A 16,964-nucleotide genomic window follows, 5' to 3' on the forward strand; every position below is an offset into this window, starting at 1 on the left:
CTATCTGCCATGTGTCTGACTCAATTCAAATGCCACTTTCTTTGGGGACCCTTAAGTGGAAGGGCTGCTCCCTTTCCTCATCCAGAGCTTACACAACTGAGTTTGTGACCTCTCATCTATGCCAGGTCTGGGCTGGGGGCTGGAATCACAGTAATAAAGACAATCCCTGCCCCGCCGAGGTTAACTGAAAATAGGTAAATTATGAGATTGTGAGGGGGAAGGGAGGTTCGAAATTAAAGTCATCATCAGCGGGGCTGGCAGCCCCGGCAGAGGAAAGAATAGCATAGCCTAGTGCAGTGGTTCTCAACCAGAGACATTTTTCCCCCAAAGGACCTTTGGTAATGTCTGGAGACACCTGATTGTCCTGAGGGGTACTACTTGGTATCTAGTAGGTAGAGGCCAGGGATGCTGCTACACATCCTGCAATGCCCACAACAAAGAAATGACAGTGCTGAGGTTGAGAGACCCTGGCCTAGTGCGAGGGTTCTCAAACTTTGGGTCTCGGGATTCCTTTATGTTCTTAAAACTTTAAGACATTCAAAAGAGTTTTTGCTTATGTCATACAGCCTCTGGATTCAGAAGCCTCTGGACAATCACACTGTACACCCCTGAGAGAATGAGAGTGAAAAAGTATTGTGAAAATAGTTTTCATTTTGTGAAACCCCAAGAGGATTTTTGGACCAGTAGACAGGCTGGGACCACACGGTTGGAGAATGTTTGGCCTGGTGTTTAAGGTCACAGCTCTGGAACCAGATTTCTCAAGTTTAAACTGCAGCTCCACTACTAATTAGCTGAGGGACGTTTCTGGTACTCAGCGTCCCCATTGTTACCCATGGGTGACAAGGACAGTACCTGCTGCCTGAGGCTACTATTTTAGTCCAATAAAGCACTTAAACTGGGCGGACAGTTTAGTTATGATTGCTATGACTCCAACAAACATAGGGCCTGGGGCTAACTTGTCTTCAACACCTTGTCTAGTGAATAAATCTAGTTCAGGAAGAGAAACAAAAGCCCGCAGGCCTCGGTGGGTCTCTGGAGGTGGAAACCTCTTTTGCACTGGGTTTTGATGGCACAATGAAGGGCATTCTGATCAGGCTAACAAAAACGCTGCTCCCAGTGTAGGAGTCCTAGCCCACCTCGGGAACCTCAACCTCCACTTTCCATGCCACCTGTGCCCTAAGTCTATAGGGCGTTAGGACCTCACAAGGCACTTTTGTCTTTCTTGGTTCCCACTGAAGATTTTACCCCACCTAGCCCTTCGACGCTTCTGTGCGCGGGGCCATTTCCAATATGGCAGTAGCCCCGCGACTGTTTGGGGGGCTCTGCTTCCGTTTCCGGGACCAGAATCCGGAAGTGGCTGTTGAGGGGCGTCTTCCAATCTCGCACAGCTGCGTTGGCTGTAGAGGAGAACGGACGGCGATGGCGACGGTCGCAGCAAATCCAGCTGCTGCGGCGGCGGCTGTGGCGGCGGCAGCGGCGGTGGCTGAGGATAGAGAGCCACAGCACGAGGAGCTGCCAGGGCTGGACAGCCAGTGGCGCCAGATAGAAAACGGCGAGAGTGGGCGAGAACGTCCACTGCGGGCCGGCGAAAGCTGGTGAGGCTGGGCTGCGGTGGAGCCTCGGCAGAGGGGACGGTGGGGGCATTGACAACCGCTGGGGATTCGGCGGCCGAGGGCCGCGGGAAAGCTGCTGCGGGGTGCGGGGGCGGGGGAGTGGCCGGCGGGACAGCGGGCTAAAGGGGCGGGGAAGTGCCTTTGAATGAATCGCAACGTCTGTAAAAGGGGCGGGGCCTGTGTGGTGCAGTCTGACGCCGGAGAACAAAATGGGGTTTGTTGTGATGAGACCAGTTTCGGTCCTGGAGGTGGGGCCGGGCCTGCGTAGTGAAACTGCGTAGGAACCTGGGAAGAAGGTGGGTTCTGCGACATAAGGCGGGGGCGCGGCCTGCGCTGCGTAATGCAACTTTTGGGGGCGAGGAGCGGTCTCCGATTGCTCTGGGGCGGCTGGGAACGAGGCGAGCTTTGTGACGTCAGCAGAAGAGCGGGACGGAGCCGAACGGTCCGAGGGAGGGAGCGGGGACTCCGTGGGGGAGGGGGGAGGAGCCTGGAGCCTGGGAACGAGGTTAGGTTGGTGACGTGAGCCGAGGGGCGTGCTCTGAGGCCGAGGGACGACAGTGGAGGGGAGGTGGTGCCTATGAGGCAGAAAATGGCGCCTGCGAATAAGCAAAGTTTATGACGCGCAGTGGTTTTTGATTCTGGCGGAAGCCTTCCCGAGTCGAGAGAACGTGCAGGTGATTAGCACGGGAGGAGCCTTCCATGTTTAATTGGTTTTCTATTTTGGTAGTGTTTTGTTTTTAGAATCAAGAAAAAGTCGTTTTTTTAAAAAACGAGAATTTTGATAAATCGGCTTGTTTTACTGATTTCTTGCTAAACAGTGCTTTTTGAAATTTACTGCTTCTGGGTTCATTTTATTTCTCGCCGAGTTGCATCTCGTTTTTTAATTGTGAAATACGTAAGACCTAAAAAGATTACATTTACGCAGCCCAGATTGACGGACATCCTATTAAAATAAACGGCCTACACTCTTCAAAAATGTCAGGATCATGAAAGACAAAGGCTGAAGAACTGTTCCAGATTGAAGGAATTAATGCGATTTAACGAGGCATGATAACTAAATGCAACATGTGATCCTCGATTGGATCCTGGAACAGAAAAAAAATAAATTATTTTAAAAATGAATTTTTTATCATGAGATTATTTTTGTCTCTTTTACTGTAAAAGGCAATGGAAACATCGGTGAAATTTTATTAAAGTGGGTAGATACTAGTACTACTAATTTCTTAATTGTGATCATTGTGGCTATGAAAAATAATATCCTTGTTTATAGGAAATACTGAAAAATTTAGGGATAAGAACGCATAGTGTAAGCAGTTTATTCTCAAATGCCTGAAAATTTAGCATATATAAATTTATATATGGCGAGGGGAAAGGGGAAATTGGGGAGATGTTGGTCAAAGGATACAACATTTCAGTTAGACAAGAAAAATAAGTTCAGATCTATTGTACAACTATAGTTAATAAATTCATTGTATATTTGAAAATTGCTTAGAGAAGATTTTACATGTTCTACCACCCCCAAAAAAATTGATAAGTATGTGACGTAATGGATGTGTTAATTGCCTTGACTTAGTCATTCCACAATGTATACATAAGTCAAAACTTCATGCTGTACACTCTAAATATATACAACTTTTGTCCATTTTAAAATAAATAAAAATACCAAAAAAATGCATGTAAAGAAACAACGATTGAGCAAATGAGTAAAATGTTAGATACGGAGAATCTGGATGAAGGACATATGGGGATTCTCTATTATTTTTGCCATTTTTCTCAATCTATTTCAAAGTTTAAAAATTAAATAATAATTACATAAAAACGTGTGAATTCACCATCCATGTTAAGATTCAGAACACTGTCTTAAGAAATCCTTCTGTGCCCCTCCCAGATGGAAATTCCCCTCCTTGCTCCATGGGAAACTTATCCTGAATTTTGAGTTAACAGTCTCTTCCTTTTCTTTAATGTTTTACCACAACTGTATGCATCTCTAAGTGGTATGTATTGTCTAAGCTTTCACTTTATACATATATGGAATACATATATAAAATTCTACTGGATGCATACTGTGAGCCCTTCTCTTCGCATCGGGTGATACATGGTATCCACATGGCATCATTGGTGATGTTAACCTTGATCACTTGGTTATGGTAGTGTTGGCCAGCTTTCTCAACTGTAAAGGTATCATTTTCTCTTTACATACGCAGTAATTATTTTTAAAACATGTATCATGTCCAGCCATTCCTCAAAATACTCTTAACAGCTTCCCATCTCTTGCAGCATAGATGCTAAAATCCTTACAATGAATTGCAAGCCTTTATGAAGCTGGTCTCCTGCTTGCATTCTGATGGCTTCCCATATCTCTTCTCTGATTACGCTCTCCCTCCCTGTCTCCATCCAGGCCGGCCATATTGGACTCTTGCTGTTCCTCAAACACATCTAACCTTAAGGCTTTTTCGAGTGAGGTTTACTCACTACAGAGTTCTTTAATAACCACACCAGTGAAATGTGTATCTCTGTTACTGGGGAGATGAGTTGAGATTTTCCAAATCGGGAATACAAACCCAAGCCGTGTTTTTCTGCCATTACGTCACACCTTTCCAGCAAGAAAAAGCCTCATTTCATCCTGAGAATAAACAAAATAACCACAGTGTTTTATAACCCATTTGAAGATGTTCAAAAGGGCCTTGAGGCTTTGGTCCTTGCCTCTTCCTACCTTTGTAGCCTTGTGATTGTGTCACTGGTAGAAAGGACATGACACCCTGTCATCCTTGATAATACCCTTTAAAATTACCCCACCAGTACTGGGTTTTCTTTTGGGATGATGAAATATTTTGGAACTAGGGAGAGGTTATGGTTGGTTGTACAACATTGTGAATGTTCTAAATACCACTGAATTGTTCACTTTAAGATGGTTAATGTTATGTGAATTTTACCTCATTAAAAAAATTACCACACCAGCGTTGGTTCAGTATTGAAGCCGGTTTGTCTCTGCTGTCATGGATATTATCAAGAAGCATTTTTGCTAAACTCCACTTTGTTAATGCTTCTCTATTTAGTAAGAGCAAAGCATCTCAAGGTTCTTTATTGCTGTCCATTTTCCATTTTACAGGGGTTTGCTGAAGTGGCCAGGATATGTGTGTTTATAAAGCATTTTGAAGTAATGGACTAACCCCAAATCATGTATCTTGTATCAGTATTAATATTTGCACCTTCTGTCTTTTGTCAGCTGGCAGATTTGGGTGAGGGTAGTTAATTAATTTGGTCATCACAACTGATTTAATTTCTGGGAGAAGCTTATATTTTAAGGCAAATTCAAATCTGTAATAATATAGCCTCCTTGGAAATTTTCACTTTTTCCTTTTGTGAGATGAACCATCTTCAAACACAAATCAGACACAAGAGAAAACTAGAAGACAGAAAATAAAGAATTGTTTAGTAACTTTTTTCCATAAGCACATATTTCATATCATTTCAACAAATTTGAGGAAGCACGAAAAAACCTAAGTGACTTCAGCAAGATCAGTTGTACCTGTATATACTGGCAGCAAGAAACTAGAAAATTAAATTTTATGATACCATTTATGATAGCATCCAAAAAATTGAATACCCAGCTGTAAATATAATAATTTGGGTGTTATTAATACAGACCATGGCACCTTTATTGTGACTGCCACCTGGCCTGACAGAGATTGTGAGACATCCTGATTTCAGAGATGTTACAATGATTTTTTTAAAGTATCTTTGACTTGAAGCAATGTGGTAATAATATTCTGTGAAAAATTACGTAAAACGTCAGTCCTCTATGAAATCTATAGAAATTCAGCCTGTAACCAGGTCTGGAAGTTTTGCTTACCACTCTACAGCGTGATTTTAATGTTATTTTTTGTTCAAAATCTGCTTTCAAAAAAGTTGAGCAGTGCCTACCTTTGCATTGGAAGGTACTGTTAACTATAGCTTTACTGAACAAATTAACTTCATAGACTGGCTATGGAGGCAGGTAAAGCCACAAAGGGTGGATGGTGGTGTGTGCGGTGCAGGGTTGGGTCTGAGCATTGAGCCACCGGCACAGAGGGGTTTGTTTCCCTGGTGTGAGTGATATGGCAGGGTCTGTGGGGGTCAGTGCAGCAAAAAAACAAAACCAACAAAAAACCCACAGAAATGTTTGCCTATCTAGGTGACTTGTGACTATTCCAAGATTTGTCTGTCCCTCTATCCTCCCACCTCTCTGATCCTTTCATGAACAAGGGAAAGTTGACATTTTAAAGAATCACATTGATGAGGTTAAATTGGGAGAATCGCTTGAACCCGGGAGGCAGAGGTCGCAGTGAGCTGAGATTGTGCCACTGCACTCCAGCCTGGGAGACAGAGCAAGACTCTGTCTCAAAAAATGATAATAATGAGGTTAAATTGCTTGAAAACCAACCAATATAATGTTATGTGTATTTCATCAAATTTGGTTATTTTTTAAAAAGCATTTATTTGAGGCTGCTCAATATTTGGGATAGCCTTTTATGTGTCAGAAATGCCACAGCAGAACAGGTGTGTGTGTGTGTGTGTGTGTTTAGGCAGGAGGAGGTTTATGTCTGTGAGCTTTTATGTCCAAGTCCTGAAGTCTAAGCTGTCAGAACAATGACAGCTAAAATTCATTTAGTACTTATTATATGTCAAGTATTGTCCAAACTTCAGGATTTCTCACAAAGGCAGATTTCAATATAGTTCTAAATGGTTATCCTTGTACATATAAGTTTCACTTTTAAAAGAGAGCTAATTGAACTGTATACTGAAAAATGGTTGATGGTAAGTTTTATGTTACGTGTTTTTATCACAGTTTTTAAGAGAACCATAAGCTCAGAAATTTACTATAAAGCCAAAGTAAATTCTAAATTAAAAAATGATGAACAACAGCAATATGCAGTTCTTTTTTTTTTTTTTTTTTGAGACGGAGTCTCACTCTGTCGCACAGGCTGGAGTGCAGTGGTGCAATCTCGGCTCACTGCAACCTCTGCCTCCAGAGTTCAAGTGATTCTCATACCTCTGCCTCCCAAGTAGCTGGGATTACAGGCACGTGCCACCACACCTGGCTAATTTGTTGTATTTTTAGTAGAGACGGTTTCACCATGTCGGCAAGGCTGGTCTTGAACTCCTGACCTCAGGTGACCCACCCGCCTCGACCTCCCAAAGTGCTGGGATTACTGGCGTGAGCCACTGTGCCCGGTCTTTTTTTTTTTTTTCCAGTATGCAGTTTTTGAAGGAAAACCTTATGATTCTTTTTTAGCATTTTAAATTCTTTGCTCCTTGTAAAAGCAGATTTTTCATCATTTATCAAATCCAGTTCTTAGCTGAAGAATTATGCTTCCATTGATGTATCCTTTAGAAACAAACACATAATGAATGGCTAAAGCCTTATAAAATTAGCTGCAGATGGCAGATATCTTGAGCCTAACTTAACTGGGTTATCCCACAGACTAATTCAAATGAATTATCTTTTATTCTATAATAAAACCTCATGTTTCCTAGCACTGTAAGTATGGATTTTTTGTTGGTTTGTTTGCCATTGTTGAGCACATTTTCTGTTTTTAATCAGATTTCTTTTTTAATACTAAGAAGTTATCTAACATACAAATCTGAGTTTTGCTGAATAAATTTTGCTTCTAATTTATTTTTATATGATGCTGAAACTTTTCATCTTAAATTATAATGTGTCAATACTTTCAGTCTGATGGGCATGGGAAGTTGTATAGCTAATCCTCAGCTACCCGTGTAACACCCTTGTTACCTGTCTGGGCCCCAGGTTCCTTGTGGAGAAGCACTGGTATAAGCAGTGGGAGGCATACGTGCAGGGAGGGGACCAGGACTCCAGCACCTTCCCTGGCTGCATCAACAATGCCACACTCTTTCAAGGTACAAGGCCTCTGCCTCCTCCTCGCCCTAGCCCTGGAGTTCTTGTCCCTTCCGTCCCTACAGATGATCATAAGCCCATTCCGTGTGCTAGGTCACTGGTGGGGTGGCCAGAGTTATTCGTCAGTTTCCTTTGCTGATTCTTCCTCTGCTACCTCCACCCCCACCCCACAGATGAGATAAACTGGCGCCTCAAGGAGGGACTGGTGGAAGGCGAGGATTATGTGCTGCTCCCAGCAGCTGCTTGGCATTACCTGGTCAGCTGGTATGGTCTACAGCATGGCCAGCCACCCATTGAACGCAAGGTATAGTGGATGGGGAGGATGCATGGCAGGGAGTGTTTAGTAAGAAAGCCTTGTAGGCCCAGCATGGGTCCAGATCCATGTATGCTGGGTAGGTACACATATGTCTGCTCTCTTCCCCCTCCTAGCTCATCATACAGGTATCTTTGTGTGTCTGCAGTGTGTGTTCCCCTGTGTGGCTCCTTTTACAGACCATTGTATATGTGTGTTTGTATGCTATGTGTGTAAGGCAGAGTTTGTGCTCCTCTCATCTTAGAGGTCATAGCGCCGTGTCTGTGTGGGTACACCTGTGTCTGCACCCCTCTACCCTTACAGGTCATAGAGCTGCCCAACATCCAGAAGGTCGAAGTGTACCCAGTAGAACTGCTGCTTGTCCGGCACAATGATTTGGGCAAATCTCACACTGTTCAGTTCAGCCATACCGATTCCATTGGTGAGTCTGAGGGTCATGCAGTGGGTTGGTGTTCCTAGCTAGTAGTCCCAACTCAGTGACTTGAGGATGCATAGGGTTAAGCTGTAGCTGACTGAGAAGGCACTGGTCAGACTTTGGAAGACCCAGAAGGCATTGGCTAAGTTGGGTGGAGGCACTGAGGGGGTCTACTAGAGCCCTGAGGGTATGTGAGCTACATTCCAGTGGCTTACATGGTGTGGCAGAGGATATTTGCTGGAGATCTGCAGTCTGGAATGTGGGCCAGTCATTTGGAGATTGATTGAGGACACAGGTATTGGCCAAGCATGTGAGGTCCATAGGGATGAGTCAGGTGTGCCCAGATGGATCGATCATTTTGGGTCTCACAAAGATCTTGAATGTACTCCATCACCCCGCACAGGCCTAGTATTGCGCACAGCTCGGGAGCGGTTTCTGGTGGAGCCCCAGGAAGACACGCGGCTTTGGGCCAAGAACTCAGAAGGCTCTTTGGATAGGTTGTATGACACACACATCACAGTTCTCGACGCGGCCCTTGAGACTGGGCAGGTAAGGGTGGGGAGGGCTTTTCTGTTCAGGTGGACTGGCAGATAGACTCACCTGGCAGTACTCAGGTTGGGGGAAATGAAGGCTAGGTACCCATAATGTCCTCCATTAATACCTTTCCTTCTTTCTCTTTCTCCAACCCAGTTGATCATCATGGAGACCCGCAAGAAAGATGGCACTTGGCCCAGCGCACAGCTGCATGTCATGTGAGCCCTTGGGGTATCTGGTCCAGAGCAGGGGCGTCCCACAGTAGGCAAAATGATTTAGCCCATGAGCACATTGCACCCCCATGCAGCAGGCCCTCAGCTGACAGTTTCTCATCTAACCCCAGGAACAACAACATGTCGGAAGAAGATGAGGACTTCAAGGGCCAGCCAGGCATCTGTGGCCTCACCAATCTGGGCAACACGTGCTTCATGAACTCGGCCCTGCAGGTTGGGCCATTATAGTTGTGTCTGGCACAGCCATGGGGTTGGGCTTCAAGAGCTGAGGATTGGGGACAGCTGGGGTCCTGAGGGGACTACAGGGCAAGGGATCAGGATGAAAGCTAAGGCCCCACAAGTCTGAAGTGACACACCCATGTTCATTCCTGAACTATCAGCCTCTTCTCTCAGCTTGCCCTTGTTTTCCCTCTTCTCTTCCCTGTTCCCACATTCTTCCTTCTCGTGAAATCCTAATGCCTTCTCTCCCCTACTCTCCTGCTCCTCTCTCTCCTCCGTTCTCCTTCTCTCTCATTTTCCTCTCTCTTTCCTCCTGGCTTCTTTTTCTATATCCTTACTTTGAACCTTCTGTCTCCCCTCTGCCTCATTCACCTGGTCTCTGGCCTCTGCAGTGCCTCAGCAATGTGCCACAGCTCACCGAGTACTTCCTCAACAACTGCTACCTGGAGGAGCTCAACTTCCGCAACCCACTGGGCATGAAGGGTGAGATCGCAGAGGCCTATGCAGACCTGGTGAAGCAGGCGTGGTCTGGCCACCACCGCTCCATTGTGCCACATGTGTTCAAGGTGTGACTCAACCCTGGGCACCCCTGACCCCCTACGTCTCTTGGCTCTCCTAACTCCCTCTCACTCTGATAATCCTGCCCATCTTCTTAGAATAAGGTCGGCCATTTTGCATCCCAATTTCTGGGCTACCAGCAGCATGACTCTCAGGAGCTGCTGTCATTCCTCCTGGACGGGCTGCATGAGGACCTTAATCGGGTGAAGAAGAAGGAGTATGTGGAGCTGTGCGATGCTGCTGGGCGGCCGGATCAGGTAGGCTGTCCCCGCATTCGCAGTCCCATTAACATCACCAAGGCCTCTGCCTCGGGGAGTTTCTGGCCTCCCTGGGATATCTAACACGCCACCATTTTCTGTTAAGTTCCTCTACCCTGACCTCAACTCCAGCCTTACTCCTAACCTTAGTTCCAATACCATATCTGCCCCCACACTCAACCCAGAGTAAACCCCAACCCAGTCTCCTGCCCTAAATGACCCCCAGTCTTGACCATGAACATAGTCTCCATGTATCCCTAGCTGGAGCTCTGCCTCTGGACTTTAGCAGTGGCCTTCTGCTTCACCCCATTCGAATGCACCCCAAGCCATGGTTTCCTCCTACCCTGGGCAAGCCCCACCACCCACCATGACACTATCAACAGGAGGTGGCACAGGAGGCATGGCAAAACCACAAACGGCGGAACGATTCTGTGATCGTGGACACTTTCCACGGCCTCTTCAAATCCACGCTGGTGTGCCCCGATTGTGGAAATGTATCTGTGACCTTCGACCCCTTCTGCTACCTCAGTGTTCCACTGCCTATCAGCCACAAGAGGGTCTTGGAGGTCTTCTTTATCCCCATGGATCCGCGCCGCAAGCCAGAGCAGGTGTGGGGCAGTGGGGGCCTGGGGACATGATGAGGGACACCTAGAGTTTGATTAGCTGCCATAGCTCAAGACTTCCTGCATTAACTCACCACAAGCCCTTTTGGTCTTTTGTGGATACCGTTTTTCCCTTAGCACCGGCTCGTGGTCCCCAAGAAAGGCAAGATCTCGGATCTATGTGTGGCTCTGTCCAAACACACGGGCATCTCGCCAGAGAGGGTGAGACTGCAGAAGGAGGCTGGATGGGATGGGATTCCAGGGCAAGGAGGTAGAAGGGCCTGGGGAGGCCATGCAGACTAACAGTCCCCTCTCCGTATCCCATTCCTAGATGATGGTGGCTGATGTCTTCAGTCACCGCTTCTATAAGCTCTATCAGCTGGAGGAGCCTCTGAGCAGCATCTTGGACCGTGATGATATCTTTGTGTGAGTGGGGATGACGCGGAGGTGGCGGTTCCTCAGGAACTTGGTCCACTTCCTTTTGTATGGTTCTGCCTTAACCACCTTCTCTCTTCCCTGCTCTGCCTCGTTCACTGGGCATCTGCCCTGCGCAGAGCTTCAGCCATGTGCCTCGGGAGGCTGTGGCAGGAGAATCACTTGAACCCGAGAGGTTCAAGTGAGCCAAGATCACGCCACTGCACTCCAGTCTGGGCGACAGGGCAAAACTCCATCTCAAAAATAAATAAAGCCGGGCGCAGTGGCTCACGCCTGTAATCCCAGCACTTTGGGAGGCTGAAGCGGGTGGATCACGAGGTCAGGAGATCGAGACCATCCTGGCTAACACGGTGAAACTCCATCTCTACTAAAAATACAAAAAATTAGCCGGGCGTGGTGGCAGGCGCCTGTAGTCCCAGCTACTCGGGAGGCTGAGGCAGGAGAATAGCATGAACCTGGGAGGCGGAGCTTGCAGTGAGCCAAGATCGCACCACTGCACTGCAGCCTGGGCAACAGAGTGAGATTCCGTCTCAAAAATAAATAAATAAATAAATAAAATGCCTTCAGGCTGTGAGGATGAGTGGGTGGGGCAGCCAGGGCAGAGTCAGGGACTCTCTGGGGGCCCTGATCAGGTGTGCCTGCTGTCCACCCCCCCACAGCTATGAGGTATCAGGTCGCATTGAGGCCATCGAGGGCTCAAGAGAGGACATCGTGGTTCCTGTCTACCTGCGGGAGCGCACCCCTGCCCGTGACTACAACAACTCCTACTATGGCCTGATGCTTTTTGGGCACCCCCTCCTGGTATCAGTGCCCCGGGACCGCTTCACCTGGGAGGGCCTGTATAACGTCCTGATGTACCGGCTCTCGTAAGTGTCCTCTTTCCTGGGGGTAGGGGGCGGAGGGGTCTGAACTCCAACTTGGGTGTTTAGCTGCTTATTTTTCACCTCCCCTGTAACAAACAAAAGACAGTCCAAACTTAACATGGCCATAGAAGAACCTGTAGGTTTTTTCTTTCTCTAGACCTCTGGCTTTGCTACTGCCTCTCTTGGGTGCTGGGGATACAGAGGTGAACAAGATGCACAAAACACAGACAACTTCATGTTGTCTTCAGTTGTCTCTCCTGGAGACCGTTGTCCCTCCTTGAGAGTCTTGGTTTTTTGTCCTTTTGCTGACAAATTTTCATTTTGCCTAAAATCTAGAGTCTTTACCATGGCACACAAAGCATTGTGTTATCAGAATTCTCCCCCTCATCTTGCACTCAGAAGTCACTCCTCAGAGGCTTTCTCTGATGGGGAGTTACAGCCGGCATGTATCTGTCTGGCAGTGGCTTATTAGACTGAAAAGTCCATGCTCCACACTTTTTTTTTTTTTTTTTGAGACGGAGTCTTGCTCTGTTGCCCAAGCTGGAGTGCAGTGGCGTGATCTTGGCTCACTGCAACTTCCATCCCCCGGATTCAAGCGATTCTCCTGCCTCAGCCTCCCAAATAGCTGCAATTACAGCCGTGTGCCACCACGCCCAGCTCACACTCCACACCTCTGACTGGGACACAAGTTCCTTCACTCTCAGGCCACTGCTGACAGCCTTGGCCTCTTCATGCATTTACGTGTCACCCCCTTAGCCCTCTCACACCTGATTCAGAACGGTTTACATGTGGGTCTACCAATGGCTTCCCATTATCTTAAGTAAAATCCCGGGCTCTATCCCCACTGTCCTTGTACCCCTGCCTTGGGAGTCTCCTCTGCTCTGTCGCAGACGCTACGTGACCAAACCCAACTCAGATGATGAGGACGATGGGGATGAGAAAGGTGAGGGGGCTAACAGTCAGTGGGCGGGGGCTCTGGGTTAGGTCTGACCCACATAGGGTTCGTCTAGGTGTGCATTGCAGCTTAGCACTTGAGGCTCACACCTTCCCATCTCTGACATCCTCCTGTCCTAGAAGATGACGAGGAGGATAAAGACGACGTCCCTGGGCCCTCAACTGGGGGCAGCCTCCGAGACCCTGAGCCAGAGCAGGCTGGGCCCAGCTCTGGAGTCACGAACAGGTGCCCGTTCCTCCTGGACAATTGCCTTGGCACATCTCAGTGGCCCCCAAGGCGACGACGCAAGCAGCTGTTCACCCTGCAGACGGTGAACTCCAATGGGACCAGCGACCGTACAACCTCCCCTGAAGAAGTCCATGGTATCTCCTTTGGCTATCAGCAAGGGCTGGGGAGGCTGGAGGGGAGATTTCCTGGCAGCAGGATCCATGACCACCTCTCCCTCACCCCCAGCCCAGCCGTACATTGCTATCGACTGGGAGCCAGAGATGAAGAAGCGTTACTATGACGAGGTAGAGGCTGAGGTAAATGAGATCCCAGGGATGGGGGGTACTTTCAGCTCTTGCCCCTCAACTCTTCATACATCCTCCCCACAACTTCTCCAGCTGGGAACAGAGCCAAGAGATCCAGGTCGAGCCTGGCCTTGGGGCCTGAACACCTACTGAGAGCTCCAGGGCCTGAGGTTCCTAGCTTCAAATTCGGTGCTCTGACCCACTCATTGTGTGTCTCCCCCGCCGGGCCCCCACTCCCCATTTCTCCACCTGTCCTCACACCCTGCCGTCTGGCCGTCTGTTCACCCAATCCTAGGGCTACGTGAAGCATGACTGCGTTGGGTACGTGATGAAGAAGGCTCCCGTGCGGCTGCAGGAGTGCATTGAGCTCTTCACCACTGTGGAGACCCTGGAGAAGGAAAACCCTTGGTGAGGGGCCAGAGCGGGGCCTGTGTGTGGGGGTTTCATAGGATGGCACTACTATATTTAGCTTTTTTTTTTTTTTTTTTGAGACAGAGTTTGGCTCTGTCACCCAGGCTGAAGTGCAGTGGCACAATCTCGGCTCATTGCAACCTCTGCCTCCCAGGATCAAGCAGTTCTCCTGCCTAAGTCTGCTGAGTAGCTGGGATTATAGGCACCCATTACCATGCCTGGCTAATTTTTATATTTTTAGTAGAAACAGGTTTTGCCACGTTGGCCAGGCTGGTTCTCGAACTCCTGACTAAAGGTGATCCACCCGCCTTGGCCTTCCAAAGTGCTGGGATTACAGGCGTGAGCCACCGCACCTGGCCTATATTTAGCTCTTTAAGTATACCTCCCTCCTCCCTCCGCCACGCTCAAACCCTTCTTGCCACCCTGGCCACCAATCCCCTGAGCAGACTCCTACCCCAGAGCCTTGGCCTGTGCTGTTCCTTCTCCAGGAATGTTGTTCCCAATGATCTACAGGACTTCACTCCTTACGATGCTCAGGTCTCCGATCAAATGTGACCTCATCAGAGAGACCTCCTCTGACTACCCTGTTAAAAATCACCCTTCCCCACCATCCCTCTCCATCCCCTCTCTGCTCTTTTCTTCCTAGCCAAGCATTACTTTTTAGATCAGCGATGCCACTTGATGTGATGTCCTCTATCCGCTTTTGTGTTATTTGTCATCTTCGTTAGAGTCAACTCCTTGAGGTTCTGAAGACTTAAGTTCACTGTGTGTTGCTTCTACCTGTTTATAATAGTGTTGAGTGTTCGGTTGATGCTCAGTAGACACTTGCAGAATAAACAAAAAGAGAACCAAAACCACACTCCCTAGTCTCAGAAATAAGAGCAGCATGTCCGTGGAGCAGAAATGGAACAGAAATACAAAATAGTTCCAAAGGGTTAAACAAGCAATCAAATACTGGTGAATGAACGAATGACTAAAATGTGAAGAGAGGAAACTAGAAGGATAGAGGTGGGCTCTAAAATAAGACTAGCATCTCATGGAACAGAAATCAAACAAAAATACAAAAAATAGTATGAGTGCATATACAAAAGATAGTAAGCACTTGACGAGTGAGTGAAAGGATTTTAACAGGAACAGAGCAAACTAGAATACTAGACGGGCTAATAGTAAGAGCAGTGTCTCTGAGCCAGACATGGCATATGAGAGGCAGTACAAAGGGCACACAGTAGGTGCTCAGAAAAAGTCCGTTTTGGATGGGCATGGTGGCTCATGCCTGTCCTCCCAGCACTTTGGGAGTCTGACACGGGTGGATCACTTGAGGTCGGGAATTCAAGGCCAGCCTGGCCAACATAGTGAAACCCTGTCTCTACTAAAAATACACAAATTAGCCGGGCATGGTGGTGCATGCCTGTAATTCCAGCTACTCGGGAGGCTGAGGCAGGAGAATCGCTTGAACCCAGGAGGTGGAGACTGCAGTGATCTGAGATCGTGCCACTGTACTCCAGCCTGGGCAACAGAGCGAGTCTCTGTCTCAAAAAAAAAAAAAATAAGAAGAAAAAGTCCGTTTGCTGACTCGGGCTCTGTCTATAGGTACTGCCCCTCCTGCAAGCAGCACCAGCTGGCAACCAAGAAGCTGGACCTGTGGATGCTGCCGGAGATTCTCATCATCCACCTGAAACGCTTTTCCTACACCAAGTTCTCCCGAGAGAAGCTGGACACCCTCGTGGAGTTTCCTATCCGGTCAGGGGCCAGGGAGAGGATGGCTGGGGGAAGGCAGGGAAAGGAGGGGGTGTACCAGTATTAACCCTCTCCCCACCCACAGGGACCTGGACTTCTCTGAGTTTGTCATCCAGCCACAGAATGAGTCAAATCCGGAGCTGTACAAATATGACCTCATCGCGGTTTCCAACCATTATGGGGGCATGCGTGATGGACACTGTATGTGCCAGGCTGTGGGTGGGGCCTGCCCTGGGCGTTCTGGGCAGGGGGGTGATCAGGACCTTCCCAGTGAGTGACTAGGGATGTGAGCTAGTGGTGAGGTTATTGTGGTGGGAGGAGTGACAGAGTGAATCTGGACACTTCTGAGAGGCAGGAAGGGTAGGCGAGGATAACTGTTCCTCCCTTTCAGACACAACATTTGCCTGCAACAAGGACAGCGGCCAGTGGCACTACTTTGATGACAACAGCGTCTCCCCTGTGAATGAGAATCAGATCGAGGTGTGACTTCCATCCTCCCTCCTCCCCTTCTTCCCTTCTGACTCCACTTCCCCACCCCCACAATCCACACTGACTCCTGTCCTCTCCCCACAGTCCAAGGCAGCCTATGTCCTCTTCTACCAACGCCAGGACGTGGCGCGACGCCTGCTGTCCCCGGCCTGCTCATCTGGCGCTCCAGCCTCCCCTGCCTGCAGCTCCCCACCCAGCTCTGAGTTCATGGATGTTAATTGAGAGCCCTGGGTCCTGCCACAGAAAAAAAAAAAAAAAAGCCCTCTCTGCAATCTCGCTTCTCGTGTCTGCCCCTCTTCTCTTATTCGTGTTAGGTGCCCCCGCCAGGCATTGCAGACTTAGTCGTGGCTACTGTTCTCCTGTGCCGCTGCATCGCTCTCTCCCGGGAAAGAACAGGTCGTGTCTCCTCCTAGCAGTGCGCGCCCCGCCTGTGTTTGCCCTTCCAGCAGTGACCCTCCCTTCTAGTCTTTATTTATGGTCGTGCCCTTCCCTCTTCTCAGCCCGGAGTGTTCTGCGTGGGTGGTGATGGGGGTTCACCTGAACACAGAGTGTATTTTCTTATTGAGGCCCTGTACCTTCTGCTGTGTGTGTGTGTATATATAAAGTGCCAGTCTGCTCCCCGCTCAGCAGTGTGGTTTTTTTCCTCTGTGGACTTAACTAAGCACAGTTTTATGCCTGTGTTCTGTGTTCTTATCAAAGGCCAGATGTGTGATAGGTGCAGCTCTGAGTGGTTAGTGAGCACCAGCTGTGGGCTGGGTGCTGCTGTTCTAAGTGCTTTGAAAGCACCCTCTGTGTGCCAGGCACGATTCCAAGCACCAATGGCATGCCCAGTTTTTTCCAAAACATTTTCCAAATATTGATACGTAATCCTCACAACAATCTCATGCAAGAGTTGTCATCTCCAGTTTCAGATGGGGAT

The 16,964-nt window shown here is 48.2% G+C and overlaps 2 protein-coding genes across 4 annotated transcripts in view; both read left to right on the plus strand.

Moving 5' to 3' along the window:
* Positions 1–16,964, plus strand: part of LOC129475042 (zinc finger protein 674-like) — a 981,285-nt gene that overhangs the window by 788,599 nt on the left and 175,722 nt on the right.
* Positions 1,342–16,671, plus strand: USP11 (ubiquitin specific peptidase 11). 3 transcript variants are annotated; one of them, XM_055266877.2, is made up of 21 exons: positions 1,342–1,595; positions 7,405–7,514; positions 7,686–7,816; positions 8,129–8,246; positions 8,644–8,789; positions 8,931–8,992; positions 9,118–9,220; positions 9,619–9,792; positions 9,883–10,041; positions 10,425–10,649; positions 10,782–10,865; positions 10,975–11,069; positions 11,738–11,944; positions 12,832–12,884; positions 13,016–13,258; positions 13,350–13,420; positions 13,704–13,816; positions 15,410–15,559; positions 15,642–15,757; positions 15,948–16,036; positions 16,130–16,671. In XM_055266877.2, exons 1-21 carry the CDS (start codon positions 1,420–1,422, stop codon positions 16,265–16,267), a joined length of 2,763 nt encoding a protein of 920 aa, XP_055122852.1. In that variant the 5' UTR covers positions 1,342–1,419; the 3' UTR covers positions 16,268–16,671. The 3 variants fall into 3 exon arrangements, with proteins under 3 accessions (XP_055122852.1, XP_063490467.1, XP_063490468.1); XM_063634397.1 differs by having other exon boundaries at positions 1,348–1,595; positions 13,019–13,258; XM_063634398.1 differs by lacking the exon at positions 1,342–1,595 and adding an exon at positions 1,891–1,909.

This window comes from Symphalangus syndactylus, chromosome X (genome assembly GCF_028878055.3).
Source record: "Symphalangus syndactylus isolate Jambi chromosome X, NHGRI_mSymSyn1-v2.1_pri, whole genome shotgun sequence".
Lineage (NCBI taxonomy): Eukaryota > Metazoa > Chordata > Mammalia > Primates > Hylobatidae > Symphalangus > Symphalangus syndactylus.

Bases quoted from the DNA above. Each gene is read 5' to 3' on its own strand.
- USP11 (XM_055266877.2), top strand. From the start codon at position 1,420: ATGGCGACGGTCGCAGCAAATCCAGCTGCTGCGGCGGCGGCTGTGGCG. The intron at 8,247-8,643 runs GTGAGTCTGAGG...CACCCCGCACAG, and splicing joins CAGCCATACCGATTCCATTG to GCCTAGTATTGCGCACAGCT. The intron at 11,945-12,831 runs GTAAGTGTCCTC...GCTCTGTCGCAG, and splicing joins GTCCTGATGTACCGGCTCTC to ACGCTACGTGACCAAACCCA.